Source organism: Salmo salar, chromosome 11 (genome assembly GCF_965601325.2).
Source record: "Salmo salar chromosome 11, fSalSal1, whole genome shotgun sequence".
Classification (NCBI taxonomy): domain Eukaryota; kingdom Metazoa; phylum Chordata; class Actinopteri; order Salmoniformes; family Salmonidae; genus Salmo; species Salmo salar.
Window position 1 is genome coordinate 120,045,513 of NC_138301.1, and position 19,624 is coordinate 120,065,136.

The 19,624-nt window shown below is 38.0% G+C and overlaps 1 protein-coding gene across 1 annotated transcript in view; it reads right to left on the reverse strand.

The window, feature by feature from the left end:
• Positions 1-18,690, reverse strand: part of eva1c (eva-1 homolog C (C. elegans)) — a 20,689-nt gene extending 1,999 nt beyond the window's left edge. The window contains exons 1-6 of the mRNA XM_082957591.1: positions 18,134-18,690; positions 16,531-16,736; positions 11,343-11,438; positions 10,997-11,120; positions 10,271-10,417; positions 9,141-9,284 (exon numbers count right to left, since the gene is read on the reverse strand). Of these exons, the coding sequence (XP_082813717.1) occupies positions 9,141-9,284; positions 10,271-10,417; positions 10,997-11,120; positions 11,343-11,438; positions 16,531-16,736; positions 18,134-18,266 (850 nt within the window). The 5' untranslated portion in view covers positions 18,267-18,690. The remainder of the gene's footprint in view (positions 1-9,140; positions 9,285-10,270; positions 10,418-10,996; positions 11,121-11,342; positions 11,439-16,530; positions 16,737-18,133) is intronic.
• Positions 18,691-19,624: the final 934 nt, after the last annotated feature.

The window sequence follows — 19,624 nt, forward strand, 5'->3', positions numbered from 1 at the left end:
CAACTCGTGAGTTGAAATTTTAGTTGAATTGGCCACACTCCACAGGATGTAGAATTTGAGTTTGAGTGACAGGAAGTAGAATTTAATTCAGTGCAATTCAAAGAAATTCCACTCAGTCATACAACATGATCGTTTCACTGAATCTGACAGGTCTGTTTCATTGACTCTGACAGGTCAGTTATATTGACTCTGACAGGTCACACACAGCACTCCAACTCAGACACTTTATGAATACGGCCCTGGTCCTAGATTAGCGCTCCAACTCTGAGACGCTTCGTGAATACAAGCCATAATCCAATTACCATTCGCACGACAATGTCTGTTAGCCGATGACCTCACAAAGGGCCTGGCATTTGGTCCAATCACAGGAAGCTCCACAGGAAGTGTGTGTGTGTGTGTGTGCGGAGCACTGTAGATGCCATTCTCCCAGTCTATTTCTAGCCTGGTGTTTTCTCTGTTGTCTTTGTGCTGTGTGAGGTCTGGGGTCTGATGCCTGGGGCCTTATTCATAAAGAGTCTTTATTTTTTTTATTTTTTATGTTTTATTAAGAACTCATCAGGGTCTCAACTTCCTGTTGCGAGGTAGAATAGTACAATACACAAGATGACATTTCTAAATGTGGTTGTTGATCAGCTGTTTCTCTTGTTATGTCAGTCACTCAATCAGTCCATGTCAGAAATGTTTTTTTTTTTTTTGATTGGTAAGTCTAGCGGCCAGCTATCGAAACGTAATAATCATGGCCGATGATTACGGGCCGAGGGACCCCCACTGATTTAGATAGTCAGTCTCACTCTTATATCATCTTAAAAACTGCAAACATTTCTCTACACCCTATGGCAAAATGTGCAAAATTACAAGAAATTAGCTGTAAAAGCTCATTTTCCTCTCCGTCCCCATGGCAAAATGAGTAAAATTGCATGAAATGTGTAATAAAATTGGAAAATCTTCACCTCCGCCTCATGATGTGGAGAATCGCCTCCTCGTCGAACGAAATTAACTCTAAAATCTATATATTTTTATCTCACATGCAGACCCCCTGTCACGTCCTGACCATAGTAAGATGTCATTTTCTATGGTAGAGTAGGTCAGGGCGTGACAAGGGGGTGTTTTGTGTTTTTCTATGTTTTCTATTTCTGTGTTCTTAGGTTCTAGTTTTTGTATTTCTATTTTGGCTTGTTTGGGATGATCTCCAATTGGAGGCAGCTGGTCCTCGTTGTCTCTAATTGGAGATCATATTTAAGTATGAAAACCGTGACACCCCCGAGCAACTGCGGCTCCTCATGATGAGTTACGATTCTTTTTAAATATTTATATGAAATATGTTGTTCTCTAATTCTCACAACAAAAATGTCAGACGGACTACATATTTACTAATTGGATGGTTCTCCCATCGATCAATGATAAATGTCTGGTCATTTGGATTGACAAGGATTTAAACATACTGATGAGCTAGTTAAAAAGATAAGATTTTGAGCTCAGGTGCATCCTGTTTCCATTGATCATCCTTGAGATGTTTCTACAACTTGATTGGAGTCCACCTGTGGTAATGTCATAGGCGTCGTAAGGATAGGACCAAGGCGCAGCGGGTAAAGTGCTCATCTTCTTAATTTATTAGAAATAACATTTAAACAAAAGAAACAGTCCCATAAGGATCACAGACTATACAGGAAATAACCACCCACAAAACACAAGTGAAACAAACCTCAACTAAATATGGCCTCCAATTAGAGACAACGACAACCAGCTGCCTCTAATTGGAGGTCCTACCAAAAACCCAACATAGAAATAGAAAACTAGATTTAAACATAGAAATAGAAAACATAGAACCTAAACCAAAAACACCAAAACACACAAAACAAACACCCCCCTGCCACGCCCTGACCAAACTACAGTGACAAATAAGCCCTTTTACTGGTCAGGACGTGACAGGTAAATTCAATTCGTTGGACATGATTTGAAAAGGCACACACCTGTCTACATCCCACAGTTGATGGTGCATGTCAGAGCAAAAACCAAGCCATGAGGTCAAAGGAATTGTCTGTAGAGCTTAGAGACAGGATTGTGTCGAGGCACAGATCTGAGGAAGGGTACCAAGAAATGTCTGCAGCATTGAAGGTCCCCTAGAACACAGTCGCCTCCATCATTCTTAAAAGGATGGAGTTTGGAACCACCAAGACTCTTCCTAGAACTGGCCTCCCGGCCAAACTTAGCAATCGGGGGAGAAGGGCCTTGGTCAGGGAGGTGACCAAAAACCCGATGGTCACTCTGACAGAGCTCCAGAGTTCCTCTGTGGCGATAATACAGCCATCTCTGCATCACTCCACCAATCAAGCCTTTATGTTAGAGTGGCCAGACGGAAGTCACTCCTCAGTAAAAGGCACATACCAGCCCGCTTGTAGTTTGCCAAAAGGCACCTAAAGGACTCTCAGACCATGAGAAACAAGAGTCTCTGGTCTGATGAAATCAAGATTGAACTCTTTGGCCTGAATGCCAAGCATCACGTCTGGAGGAAACCAGGCACCCTCATCACCTGGCCAATACCATCCCTAAGGGGAAGCATGGTGGTGGCAGCATCATGCTGTGGGGGTGTTTTTCAGCGGCAGGGACTGGGAGATTAGTCAGGATCGAGGGAAATATGAACGGAGCAAAGTACAGAAAGATCCTTGATGAAAACCTGCTCCAGAGTGCTCAGGACCTCAGACTGGGGCGAAGGTTCACCATCCAACAGGACAACAACCCTAAGCACACAGCCAAGACAACACAGGAGTGGCTTCAGGACAAGTCTCTGAATGTCCTTGAGTGGCCCAGCAAGAGCCCGGACTTGAACCCTATCTAACATCTCTGGAGAGACCTGAAAATAGCTGTGCAGCAACGCTCCCCATCCAACCTGATAGAGCTTGAGAGGATCTGCAGAGAAGAATGGGAGCGTTGTGCCAAGCTTGTAGCGTCATACCCAAGAAGACTCAAGGCTGTAATCGCTGTCTAAAAACCTGTTTTTGCTTTGTCTTTATGGGGTATTGTGTGTAGATTGATGAGGGAAAAAACGATTTAATCAATTTAAGAATGGTGTAACGTAACAGAATGTGGAAAAAGTGAAGGGGTCTGAATACTTTCCGAATGCACTGTAAAAGGCTAAACTGATCCTACATCAGCACTCCTACTCCGAGACGCTTCGTGAATACCATGGTTGGGCTCAATTCAGAATTTTGTTCATATAGTCTTTTAACGTTTACACTTAGAAGAAATCCTACTATGACCTCAGACGAGCCATCAAACAGGCAAAGCGTTAATACAGGACTAAGATCGGCTCTGTTGCTCATCGAATGTGGCAGGCCTTGCAAACTGTCACGGATTACAAAGGGAAACCCAGCCGCGAGCTGCCCAGTGATGTGAGCCTACCAGACAAGCTAAATGCCATCTATGCTCGCTTCGAGGCAAGCAACACTGAACCATGCATGAGAGTACCAGCTGTTCTGGACAACTGTGTGATCTCGGTCTCTGTTGCCGATTGCGAGTAAGACCTTTAAACAGGTTAACATTCAGACGGACTACCAGGACGTGCACTCAAAGCATGCACTGACCAGTTGGCAAGTGTCTTCACTGCCATTTTCAACCTCTACCTGATCCAGTCTGTAATTCCTACATGTTTCAAGCAGACCAACATAGTCCCCGTGCCCAAGAACACCAAGGTAACCTGTCTAAATGAGTATTGCCCTATAGCACTCACATCTGTAGCCATGAAATGCTTTGAAACACTGGTCATGGCTCACATCAACACCATCATCCCAGAAATCCTAGAGCCACTCCAATTTGCATACCACCCCAAAAGATCCACAGATGATGCAATCTCTATTGCACTCCACACTGCCTTTTCCCACCTGGACAAAAGGAACAACTATGTGAGAATGCTATTCATTGACTACAGCTCACCGTTCAACACCATCGTGCCCTCAAAGCTCATCACTAAGCTAAAGACCCTGGGACTAAACACCTCCTTCTGCATCTGGATCCTGGACTTCCTAACGGGCCGCCCCCAGGTAGTAAGGGTAGGCAACAACATATTTGCCATGCTGATCCTCAACACAGGGGCCCCACAGGGGTGCGTCCTTAGTCCCCTCCTGTACTCCCTGTTCACCCATGACTGCGTGGCCAAGCACGACTCCAACACCATCATTAAGTATTGCCGACGACACAACGGGGGTAGACATGATCACCGTAAACGATGAGACAGCCTATAGGGAGGTGGTCAGAGACCTGGCCGTGTGGTGCCAGGACAACAACCTCTCCCTCAACGTGATCAAGACAAAGGAGATGATTGTGGACTACAGAAAAAGAGGACCGAGCACGCCCCCATTCTCATCAACGGGGCTGCAGTGGAGCAGGTTGAGAGATTCAAGTTCCTTGGTGTCCACATCACCAACAAACTAACATGGTCCAAACACACCAAGACAGTCGTGAAGAGGGTACGACAACGCCTATTCGGGTCCCCGATTCCTTAAAAATGTCTACAGCTGCACCATCAAGAGCATCCTGACCAGTTGCATCACCGCCTGGTATGGCAACTGCTCGGCCTCCGACCGCAAGGCGCTACAGAGGGTAGTGTGTACGGCCCAGTACATCACTGGGGCCAAGCTTCCTGCCATCCAGGACCTCTATACCAGGCGGTGTTAGAAGAAGGGCTGAGGAGGGCCCGGCAAGCGGTACCGGAGCACCAAGTCTAGGTCCAAAAGGCTTCTTAACAGCTTCTACCCCCAAGCTATAAGACTGCTGAACAGCTAATCAAATGGCGAACCGGACTATTTACATTGACACCCCCTTTTTTTTACGCTGCTGCTACTTGCTGTTTATTATCTATGCATAGTCACTTTACCCCTACTTACATGTACATATTACCTCAATTACCTCGACTAACCTGTACCCCCGCACATTGACTCGGTACGGGTACCCCTGTATAAAGCCTCGTTATTGTTATTTTATTGTTGCTCTTTTATTTTTTACTTTAGTAAATATTTTTCTTAACTCTTATTTTTCCTAAAACTGCATTGTTGGTTAAGGGCTTGTTAGTATATTCTATTTCATGGTAAGGTCTACACCTGTTGTATTCAGCGCATGTGACAAAGCCGGTCTAACCAATCGGAATCCACGCTTCAAGATTGTTTTGATCACGCGGACTGGGAAATGTTCCGGTCAGCCTCAGAGAATAACATCGACGTATACGCTGATTCGGTGAGTGAGTTGATAAAGGAAGTGTATAGGAGATGTTGTACCCACTGTGACTATTAAAACCTACCCTAACCAGAAACCGTGGCTAGATGGCAGCATTCACGCAAAACTGAAAGCGCGAACCACCGCATTCAACCATGGAAATGTGACTGGGAATATGGACGAATATAAACAGTGTAGTTATTCCCTCCGCAAGGCAATCAAACAAGTGAAATGTCAGTATAGAGATAAGTGGAGTTGCAATTAAACGGCTCAGACATGAGACGTATGTGGCAGGCTCTATTAGTCATATTCTATTAGTTCTATTCTATTAGTTCTATTCTATTAGTTCTATTAGTCATATTCTATTAGTTCTATTCTATTAGTTCTATTCTATTAGTTCTATTAGTAATATTCTATTAGTTCTATTCTATTAGTTCTATTCTATTAGTTCTATTAGTCATATTCTATTAGTTCTATTCTATTAGTTCTATTCTATTAGTTCTATTAGTAATATTCTATTAGTTCTATTCTATTAGTTCTATTCTATTAGTTCTATTAGTCATATTCTATTAGTTCTATTCTATTAGTTCTATTAGTAATATTCTATTAGTTCTATTAGTCATATTATATTAGTTCTATTCTATTAGTTCTATTCTATTAGTTCTATTAGTCATATTCTATTAGTTCTATTCTATTAGTTCTATTAGTAATATTCTATTAGTTCTATTAGTCATATTCTATTAGTTCTATTCTATTAGTTCTATTAGTAATATTCTATTAGTTCTATTAGTCATATTCTATTAGTTCTATTCTATTAGTTCTATTCTATTAGTTCTATTAGTTATATTCTATTAGTTCTATTAGTAATATTCTATTAGTCATATTCTATTAATTATATTAGTTATATTCTATTAGTTCTATTAGTCATATTCTATTAGTTCTATTAGTCATATTCTATTAGTCATATTCTATTAATTATATTAGTTATATTCTATTAGTTCTATTAGTCATATTCTATTAGTTCTATTAGTCATATTCTATTATTTATATTCTATTAGTTATATTCTATTAGTCATATTCTATTAGTCATATTCTATTAGTTATATTCTATTAGTCATATTCTATTAGTTATATTCTATTAGTTATATTCTATTAGTCATATTCTATTCTATTAGTCATATTCTATTAGTCATATTCTATTAGTTATATTAGTCATATTCCATTAGTTATATTCTATTAGTCATATTCTATTAATTATATTAGTTATATTATATTAGTCATATTCTATTAGTTATATTAGTCATATTATATCAGTCATATTATATTAGTTATATTATATTAGTTATATTCTATTAGTCACATTCTATTAGTCATATTCTATTAGTTATATTAGTCATATTCCATTAGTTATATTCTATTAGTCATATTCTATTAATTATATTAGTTATATTATATTAGTTATATTCTATTAGTTATATTCTATTAGTCATATTCTATTAGTTATATTCTATTAGTCATATTCTATTAGCTATATTCTATTAGTCATATTCTATTAGTTCTATTAGTTCTATTAGTTCTATTCTATTAGTCATATTCTATTAGTCATATTCTATTAGTCATATTCTATTAGTCATATTCTATTAGTTCTATTAGTTCTATTCTATTAGTCATATTCTATTAGCTATATTCTATTAGTCATATTCTATTAGTTCTATTAGTTCTATTCTATTAGTCATATTCTATTAGCTATATTCTATTAGTCATATTCTATTAGTTCTATTAGTTCTATTCTATTAGTCATATTCTATTAGTCATATGCTATTAGTTATATTCTATTAGTTATATTCTATTAGTTATATTCTATTAGTTATATTCTATTAGTCATATTCTATTAGTCATATGCTATTAGTTATATTCTATTAGTTATATTCTATTAGTTATATTCTATTAGTTATATTCTTTTAGTCATATTCTATTAGTCATATTCTATTAGTCATATTCTATTAGTTATATTCTATTAGTTATATTAGTTATATTCTATTAGTCATATTCTATTAGTTATATTCTATTAGTCATATTCTATTAGTTATATTCTATTAGTCATATTCTATTAATTCTATTAGTTATATTCTATTAGTTATATTCCATTAGTCAAATTCTATTAGTTATATTCTATTAGTCATATTCTATTAGTTATATTCTATTAGTTATATTCTATTAGTTATATTCTATTAGTCATATTCTATTAGTTATATTCTATTAGTCATATTCTATTAGTTATATTAGTTATATTCTATTAGTTATATTAGTCATATTCTATTAGTTATATTAGTCATATTCTATTAGTCATATTCTATTAGTCATATTCTTTTAGTTATATTAGTCATATTCTATTAGTCATATTCTATTAGTCATATTCGTCATTAGTTATATTAGTCATATTCTATTAGTTATATTAGTCATATTCTATTAGTCATATTCTATTAGTTATATTCTATTAGTTCTATTAGTCATATTCTATTAGTCATATTCTATTAGTTACATTCTATTAGTCATATTCTATTAGTTCTATTAGTCATATTCTATTAGTCATATTCTATTAGTCATATTCTATTAGTTCTATTAGTTATATTCTATTAGTTATATTCTTTTAGTCATATTCTATTAGTCATATTCTATTAGTTATATTAGACATATTCTATTAGTCATATTCTATTACTCATATTATATTAGTTATATTAGTTCTATTCTATTAGTTATATTCTTTTAGTCATATTCTATTAGTCATATTCTATTAGTTATATTAGTCATATTCTATTAGTCATATTCTATTAGTCATATTCTATTAGTTATATTAGTTCTATTCTATTAGTTCTATTCTATTAGTCATATTCTATTAGTTATATTCTATTAGTTATATTCTATTAGTTATATTCTATTAGTCATATTCTATTAGTTATATTAGTTATATTCTATTAGTCATATTCTATTAGTTATATTAGTTATATTCTATTAGTTATATTCTTTTAGTCATATTCTATTAGTCATATTAGACATATTCTATTAGTCATATTCTATTAGTTCTATTAGTCATATTCTATTAGTTATATTCTATTACTCATATTCTATTAGTTATATTAGTTATATTCTATTAGTCATACTATATTAGTTATATTAGTTATATTCTATTACTCATATTATATTAGTTATATTAGTTATATTCTATTAGTCATATTCTATTAGTCATATTCTATTAGTTCTATTAGTCATATTCTATTAGTCATATTCTATTAGTCATATTCTATTAGTCATATTCTATTAGTCATATTCTATTAGTTCTATTAGTCATATTCTATTAGTCATATTCTATTAGTCATATTCTATTAGTCATATTCTATTAGTTCTATTAGTCATATTCTATTAGTCATATTCTATTAGTCATATTCTATTAGTCATATTCTATTAGTTATATTAGACATATTCTATTAGTTCTATTAGTCATATTCTATTAGTCATATTCTATTAGTTATATTAGTCATATTCTATTAGTTCTATTAGTCATATTCTATTAGTCATATTCTATTAGTTATATTAGTCATATTCTATTAGTTATATTCTATTACTCATATTCTACTAGTTATATTCTATTAGTTATATTCTATTAGTTCTATTAGTCATATTCTATTAGTTCTATTCTTTTAGTCATATTCTATTAGTTCTATTAGTTATATTATATTAGTTATATTCTATTAGTCATATTCTATTAGTTCTATTAGTTATATTATATTAGTTATATTCTATTAGTCATATTCTATTAGTTCTATTAGTCATATTCTATTAGTTATATTCTATTAGTCATATTCTATTAGTTATATTCTATTAGTTATATTCTATTAGTTATATTCTATTGTAAGACCATAGAAGTATTTTCCTACCACAGGAGTAAAGTACAGTCAGGTACTTCCTGGTTCCAGGGTAGCAGGGGTCTCTGAAGGTCTGGTTGTCTACGGCGACAACACACCTCTGTTTGCTGTAGCACCTCTGTGACAGCGTGTGAACCGCATTGTGGTTCGAACACTCTACATCGAGAGAGAGAGAGAGAGCGAGAGAGAGAGAGAGACAGAGAGAGAGAGAGAGAGAGACAGAGAGAGAGAGAGAGAGAGACAGAGAGAGAGAGAGACAGAGAGAGAGAGAGAGAGAGAGAGACAGAGAGAGAGACAGAGACAGAGAGAGAGACAGAGAGAGAGACAAAGAGAGACAGAGAGAGACAGAGAGAGAGAGACAGAGACAGAGAGAGAGAGAGAGAGAGAGAGCGAGAGAGAGACAGAGAAAGACAGAGAGAGAGACAGAGAGAGACAGAGAGACAGAGGATCAACTAAAGATAAGCATGGAGGCATGTTAACGGTCCAACTCCATCAAGCATTTAATTATTGTATCAGTTTTGGATCTTTGCGTGTGCATTCCCATAACCTTCAGAGGAAATGTTTTGACAGTGTTGAAAGTGAATTGATGCTGATGCTGCGTTCATCACCAAGTGAGAAAGTGGAAATTACCAGTCATAAGTCATAAATACCAGTTGGATGCATTCACGTGCTTTGAACTGGTGGAGAAAAGCTGATTGGCTAATGAACAACAAGCTGTGTCTACCATAAACTAAAAGTACAGATATCATGCTTGTAAACAAATTTACAGTGTTCAAAAAACATTAATAGCAAAAATAAATCAATCTGCCTTTTTTTTTTTTATTGAGTGCTTCAACTTTACCTCAAAGTCCTTTTGGAAGTTTTTCTTGTCAAGCCAATCTCATGTTTAAAAAACATGATTACTTTTTATAAATGATGTTATGTTGTTCCATTTAATGGCCGAAAAAGCTTTTATCGAGGTGACGTCAAAGTTCAGCATGTAGGAGAAGTCTGAGCTCGGGGGACGATAGACGAGTTAACCACTAGTAATTACCAGTTGGAAGGGCGTTCAAGTGGATTATTTTACCAGTTTTATGTGGTAAATACCACCATCCCACTTGGTTATGAACACAGCATGAGTCTCTCCTCTGCTGTCCACTCACCAAACGGGGGTGTTCCTCTGTCCTGTGAGGGACAGGTGTGACCCAGACCCCTACCATAAACAGCTGTATAGATGATCAGCACTCTGGGAGGCTTACAGTGTAACGTCAGCTTCTCTCCCTCACACACCACACTGCTCTTATGCTCAGCTGACAAAGAGGGGGGGGGGGGGGGGGTAACAGGAGAGACAAGAACAAACACAAACTTGTTTTATGATGTATATTTTTCTGACAGAAATACTGCTTACTGCAGGTACACAGTACAGTTTACTGTCAGAAAGACAGTAAAGGGTCAGAAAGACAGAGACAGGGACAGAGAGAGAGGTGGACAGAGAGCGAGGGAGAGAGAAAGACAGGGACAGTGAGAGAGAGAGGTGGACAGAGAGAAAGAGGGACAGAGAGAGAGAGAGACAGAAAGAGAGAGAGACAGCGAGGGAGAGAGAAAGACGGGAACAGTGAGAGAGAGAGGTGGACAGAGAGAAAGAGGGACAGAGAGAGAGAGAGACAGCGAGGGAGAGAGACAGCGAGGGAGAGAGAAAGATGGGGACAGTGAGAGGGAGAGGGACAGAGAGAGAGGAGTGGTAGTGAGAGGGAGAGGGACAGAGAGAGAGGAGTGGTAGTGAGAGGGAGAGGGACAGAGAGAGAGAGAGACAGCGAGGGAGAGAGAAAGATGGGGACAGTGAGAGGGAGAGGGACAGAGAGAGAGGAGTGGTAGTGAACAGTACTCACTAGGTTTACACTTGTAGGTGACGTGGAGGTACTTGATGGTCCCAGGACAGGGGTCGGGCCCAAACACCAGGTGATTGACAGGTAGCTGACAGTCTCTGTGGCTCTGACACTCTGACAGTAACTTCTACAGAAAACACCAGGTGATTGACAGGTATCTGACAGTCTCTGTGGCTCTGACAGTAACTTCTACAGAAAACACCAGGTGATTGACAGGTATCTGACAGTCTCTGTGACTCTGACAGTAACTTCTACAGAAAACACCAGGTGATTGACAGGTAGCTGACAGTCTCTGTGACTCTGACAGTAACTTCTACAGAAAACACCAGGTGATTGACAGGTATCTGACAGTCTCTGTGACTCTGACAGTAACTTCTACAGAAAACACCAGGTGATTGACAGGTATCTGACAGTCTCTGTGGCTCTGACACTCTGACAGTAACTTCTACAGAAAACACCAGGTGATTGACAGGTATCTGACAGTCTCTGTGACTCTGACAGTAACTTCTACAGAAAACACCAGGTGATTGACAGGTATCTGACAGTCTCTGTGACTCTGACAGTAACTTCTACAGAAAACACCAGGTGATTGACAGGTATCTGACAGTCTCTGTGGCTCTGACAGTAACTTCTACAGAAAACACCAGGTGATTGACAGGTATCTGACAGTCTCTGTGACTCTGACAGTAACTTCTACAGAAAACACCAGGTGATTGACAGGTAGCTGACAGTCTCTGACACTCTGACAGTAACTTCTACGGCAAACAACAATATGGTGACCCTAACAGACACTTTTTGGCCGGGATTCAATCCGATTGCCCCATTTCGGCTATGCACCTCTTAAAGGTAATGTTCCTGGGTTCGAAGAGACTGCATTGGTGGTAAACGCGGCAAATTACCTTTGAATGTCAAGCGTGCTATAACACATCTCTACTACTGATCTATAACACATCTCTACTACTGATCTATAACACATCTCTACTGATCTATAACACATCTCTACTGATCTATACCACATCTCTACTGAACTATAACACATCTCTACTGATCTATACCACATCTCTACTGATCTATAACACATCTCTACTGATCTATAACACATCTCTACTACTGATCTATTACACATCTCTACTACTGATCTATAACACATCTCTACTGAACTATAACACATCTCTACTGATCTATACCACATCTCTACTGATCTATAACACATCTCTACTGATCTATAACACATCTCTACTGATCTATAACACATCTCTACTACTGATCTATAACACATCTCTACTGATCTATAACACATCTCTACTGATCTATACCACATCTCTACTGATCGATAACACATCTCTACTACTGATCTATACCACATCTCTACTGATCTATACCACATCTCTACTGATCTATAACACATATCTACTGATCTATAACACATCTCTACTGATCTATAACACATCTCTACTACTGATCTATAACACATCTCTTCTGATCTATACCACATCTCTACTGATCTATACCACATCTCTACTACTGATCTATAACACATCTCTACTACTGATCGATAACACATCTCTACTGATCTATAACACATCTCTACTGATCTATACCACATCTCTACTGATCTATACCACATCTCTACTACTGATCTATAACACATCTCTACTACTGATCGATAACACATCTCTACTACTGATCTATAACACATCTCTAGTGATCTATAACACATCTCTACTGATCTATACCACATCTCTACTGATCTATACCACATCTCTACTACTGATCTATAACACATCTCTACAACTGATCTATAACACGTCTCTACTGATCTATAACACATCTCTACTGATCTATACCACATCTCTACTGATCTATAACACATCTCTACTGATCTATAACACATCTCTACTGATCTATACCACATCTCTACTGATCTATACCACATCTCTACTGATCTATATAACACATCTCTACTGATCTATAACACATCTCTACTGATCTATACCACATCTCTACTGATCTATAACACATCTCTACTGATCTATAACACATCTCTACTGATCTATAACACATCTCTACTGATCTATAACACATCTCTACTGATCTATACCACATCTCTACTGAACTATAACACATCTCTACTGATCTATAACACATCTCTACTGATCTATAACACATCTCTACTGATCTATAACACATCTCTACTACTGATCTATAACACATCTCTACTGATCTATAACACATCTCTACTGATCTATACCACATCTCTACTGATCGATAACACATCTCTACTACTGATCTATACCACATCTCTACTGATCTATAACACATATCTACTGATCTATAACACATCTCTACTGATCTATAACACATCTCTACTACTGATCTATAACACATCTCTACTACTGATCTATACCACATCTCTACTGATCTATAACACATCTCTACTACTGATCTATACCACATCTCTACTACTGATCTATAACACATCTCTACTGATCTATAACACATCTCTACTGATCTATAACACATCTCTACTACTGATCTATAACACATCTCTTCTGATCTATACCACATCTCTACTGATCTATACCACATCTCTACTACTGATCTATAACACATCTCTACTACTGATCGATAACACATCTCTACTAATCTATAACACATCTCTACTGATCTATACCACATCTCTACTACTGATCTATAACACATCTCTACTACTGATCGATAACACATCTCTACTACTGATCTATAACACATCTCTACTGATCTATAACACATCTCTACTGATCTATACCACATCTCTACTGATCTATACCACATCTCTACTACTGATCTATAACACATCTCTTCTGATCTATACCACATCTCTACTGATCTATACCACATCTCTACTACTGATCTATAACACATCTCTACTACTGATCGATAACACATCTCTACTAATCTATAACACATCTCTACTGATCTATACCACATCTCTACTACTGATCTATAACACATCTCTACTACTGATCGATAACACATCTCTACTACTGATCTATACCACATCTCTACTGATCGATAACACATCTCTACTACTGATCTATACCACATCTCTACTGATCTATATAACACATCTCTACTGATCTATAACACATCTCTACTGATCTATACCACATCTCTACTGATCTATAACACATCTCTACTGATCTATAACACATCTCTACTGATCTATAACACATCTCTACTGATCTATAACACATCTCTACTGATCTATACCACATCTCTACTGAACTATAACACATCTCTACTGATCTATAACACATCTCTACTGATCTATAACACATCTCTACTGATCTATAACACATCTCTACTACTGATCTATAACACATCTCTACTGATCTATAACACATCTCTACTGATCTATACCACATCTCTACTGATCGATAACACATCTCTACTACTGATCTATACCACATCTCTACTGATCTATAACACATATCTACTGATCTATAACACATCTCTACTGATCTATAACACATCTCTACTACTGATCTATAACACATCTCTACTACTGATCTATACCACATCTCTACTGATCTATAACACATCTCTACTACTGATCTATACCACATCTCTACTACTGATCTATAACACATCTCTACTGATCTATAACACATCTCTACTGATCTATAACACATCTCTACTACTGATCTATAACACATCTCTTCTGATCTATACCACATCTCTACTGATCTATACCACATCTCTACTACTGATCTATAACACATCTCTACTACTGATCGATAACACATCTCTACTAATCTATAACACATCTCTACTGATCTATACCACATCTCTACTACTGATCTATAACACATCTCTACTACTGATCGATAACACATCTCTACTACTGATCTATAACACATCTCTACTGATCTATAACACATCTCTACTGATCTATACCACATCTCTACTGATCTATACCACATCTCTACTACTGATCTATAACACATCTCTACAACTGATCTATAACATGTCTCTACTGATCTATAACACATCTCTACTACTGATCTATAACACATCTCTACTGATCTATAACACATCTCTACTGATCTATAACACAACTCTACTGATCTATACCACATCTCTACTGATCTATACCACATCTCTACTGATCTATATAACACATCTCTACTGATCTATAACACATCTCTACTGATCTATACCACATCTCTACTGATCTATAACACATCTCTACTGATCTATAACACATCTCTACTGATCTATAACACATCTCTACTGATCTATAACACATCTCTACTGATCTATAACACATCTCTACTACTGATCTATAACACATCTCTACTGATCTATACCACATCTCTACTGATCTATACCACATCTCTACTGATCTATAACACATCTCTACTGATCTATAACACATCTCTACTGATCGATAACACATCTCTACTGATCTATAACACATCTCTACTGATCTATACCACATCTCTACTGATCTATAACACATCTCTACTGATCTATAACACATCTCTACTGATCTATAACACATCTCTACTGATCTATAACACATCTCTACTGATCTATACCACATCTCTACTGATCTATACCACATCTCTACTGATCTATAACACATCTCTACTGATCTATAACACATCTCTACTGATCTATAACACATCTCTACTGATCTATAACACATCTCTACTACTGATCTATAACACATCTCTACTGATCTATACCACATCTCTACTGATCTATACCACATCTCTACTGATCTATAACACATCTCTACTGATCTATAACACATCTCTACTGATCGATAACACATCTCTACTGATCTATAACACATCTCTACTGATCTATACCACATCTCTACTGATCTATAACACATCTCTACTGATCTATACCACATCTCTACTGATCTATAACACATCTCTACTGATCTATAACACATCTCTACTGATCTATACCACATCTCTACTGATCTATACCACATCTCTACTGATCTATAACACATCTCTACTGATCTATAACACATCTATACTGATCTATACCACATCTCTACTGATCTATAACACATCTCTACTGATCTATAACACATCTCTACTGATCTATACCACATCTCTACTACTGATTGGATTGAATCCCAGCCGATATCTCTATGTAGCCTTGGTTTTGTGTGTTATACTTTAATTCTGAAAAGAAATGAGCCAGTACTATAATACTTTACCACCCTTTAAAGACTTATTCTGAATAACTTTATTATTCTCAGAAGGAACCTGCGTTTGTCAGAGTGAAAATTCTAACAGCCCACAGATATTCCGGAAGAGAGAGAGAGAGGAATGTAATAATTAACGATCAAGAAGTTAAGTTTACATTTAAAGAGTCGGTGGAATTGTTTCTACATGATTCCTTGCCAATGGGGATTGATCAACTCAGGCATACATGTCATGGAGTGAAACTGCGGGAAAAATACCTATTCTCGTGCAACAAAAAGGATTCCTACGACGGAAAGTAATGTGCGACCACAAAAAACAACCCACCTGTAGGGTAGTAAACGCTGAACAGCTGCAGTTTGCCGCTCTGACGACCGCAGGCGTCACGTTGTCGTTGGTGCAGAGCCTTGCGTCGGCGCGTCCGTAAAACGCCGACTGGATAGAGATGGTGGAGTGGCGTGGACAGTAGAGACGCAACTGCTGCCCGTCGCACGCCAGCACAGAGTGACTGGTTATGATCCGGGACAGGTATTCTGTTGAGAGAAATCAATTCCTCAATCATCAATCAATTCAATTGATCACGGTTTACTGATCAACCAAGACACTAAATATTCAACAAATATGGTGTGATGACGACGATGACGAAGAAGATAATTATGATGTAATTGTCTTATTCAAAAGTAAATCAAATCAAAAGGCCTACATTAAAACACAATATCTTCATTATTACATCACCACACCTATCATTATTACATCACCACACCTATCATTATTACATCACCACACCTATCATTATTACATCACCACACCTAGCATTATTACATCACCACACCTATCATTATTACCATCACCACCACACCTATCATTATTACATCACCACACCTATCATTATTACATCACCACACCTATCATTATTACATCACCACACCTATCATTATTACATCACCACACCTATCATTATTACATCACCACACCTATCATTATTACATCACCACACCTATCATTATTACATCACCACACCTATCATTATTACATCACCACACCTATCATTATTACATCACCACACCTATCATTATTACATCACCACACCTATCATTATTACATCACCACACCTATCATTATTACATCACCACACCTATCATTATTACATCACCACACCTATCATTATTACATCACCACACCTATCATTATTACATCACCACACCTATTATTATTACATCACCACACCTATCATTATTACATCACCACACCTATCATTATTACATCACCACACCTATCATTATTACCATCACCACACCTATCATTATTACATCACCACACCTATCATTATTACCATCACCACCACACCTATCATTATTACATCACCACACCTATCATTATTACATCACCACACCTATCATTATTACATCACCACACCTATCATTATTACATCACCACACCTATCATTATTACATCACCACACCTATCATTATTACCATCACCACACCTATCATTATTACATCACCACACCTATCATTATTACCATCACCACCACACCTATCATTATTACATCACCACACCTATCATTATTACCATCACCACACCTATCATTATTACATCACCACACCTATCATTATTACCATCACCACCACACCTATCATTATTACATCACCACACCTATCATTATTACCATCACCACACCTATCATTATTACATCACCACACCTATCATTATTACATCACCACACCTATCATTATTACATCACCACCACACATATCATTATTACATCACCACACCTATCATTATTACATCACCACACCTATCATTATTACATCACCACACCTATCATTATTACATCACCACACCTATCATTATTACATCACCACACCTATCATTATTACATCACCACACCTATCTTCATCATCATCATCATCATCATCATCACACTAACTTGAGAAATCAGCCAGTCCGTCCATGCCAGAGCAGGAGCTCCAGAGCAGCAGCGAGAGGTAGAGCAGGTTAATCCCGGACCCAGAGCATCTCAGCCCGCCGTGGGAACCCGACCAGCTCATGGCTCCTCGCATTCTCGCTCCGTGAGATCATATTCTGGGGGCTCGCCTCTCTCCTCAACTCTCCACGCTTCGGACAGGAAAGGCAGACTTATCGGGAAACATTGTTTGGAATGCTACACGATCACGCCACATAGCCTTCAACTACACCTGCGCCAAGTTATGACTTTGAATCCGTACAGACATTCGGAAATAAAAGAGAAATAACAATCTATGTAGTTTATATCAAATTACAGCAGTAACATGCACAGTTACGGAGCGTTGATGTTCCCGAAACAAAAACCGTTTTCTCTTTTTCAGCGTAGTCCCTTTAACAAAATAATAAATCACCCCAGTGCCTTCACCCAAACGGCCGGAAAAGAAGGAAAAGCGTTAAAATTAAAGAAATGTGTATCCTTCCTGTAGGATACTGATAGTAGTCCGGTTGACACCTGATCCAGAATATCTTCCATGTGTAGTCACGTGGGACGCGTCAGCCAGGCTGTATAGTCCCTAGAATTGACGTCACCGGACCCGGGAATTCCCGAATGATTTTGTCTCAACCCGGAGTTTATTTAACTAGGCAAGTCAGTTAAGAACAAATTATTATTCACAATGACAGCCTAAGAACAGTGGGTTAACTGCCTTGTTCAGGGGGAGAACGACAGATTTTCATCTTGTCAGCTCAGGGATTCGATCTTGCAACCTTTCATTTACTAGTCCAACACTCTAACCACTAGGCTACCTGCCCCCCCCCCCCCCCCCCCTACAATCTAACCACTAGGCTACCTGCCGCCCCTACACTCTAACCACTAGGCTACCTGCCCCCCCACCACTCTAACCACTAGGCTACCTGCCCCCCCTACACTCTAACCACTAGGCTACCTGCCGCCCCTACACTCTAACCACTAGGCTACCTGCCACCTCTACACTCTAACCACTAGGCTACCTGCCACCTCTACACTCTAACCACTAGGCTACCTGCCGCCTCTACACTCTAACCACTAGACTACCTGACGCCCCTCCACTCTAACCACTAGGCTACCTGCCGCCCCTCCACTCTAACCACTAGGCTACCTGCCGCCCCTCCACTCTAACCACTAGGCTACCTGCCCCCCCTACACTCTAACCACTAGGCTACCTGCCGCCCCTCCACTCTAACCACTAGGCTACCTTCCCCCCTACACTCTAACCACTAGGCTACCTGCCGCCCCTCCACTCTAACCACTAGGCTACCTGCCGCCCCTACACTCTAACCACTAGGCTACCTGCCTCCTCTCCACTCTAACCACTAGGCTACCTGCCTCCCCTACACTCTAACCCCTAGGCTACCTGCCGCCCCTCCACTCTAACCACTAGGCTACCTGCCCCCCCTCCACTCTAACCACTAGGCT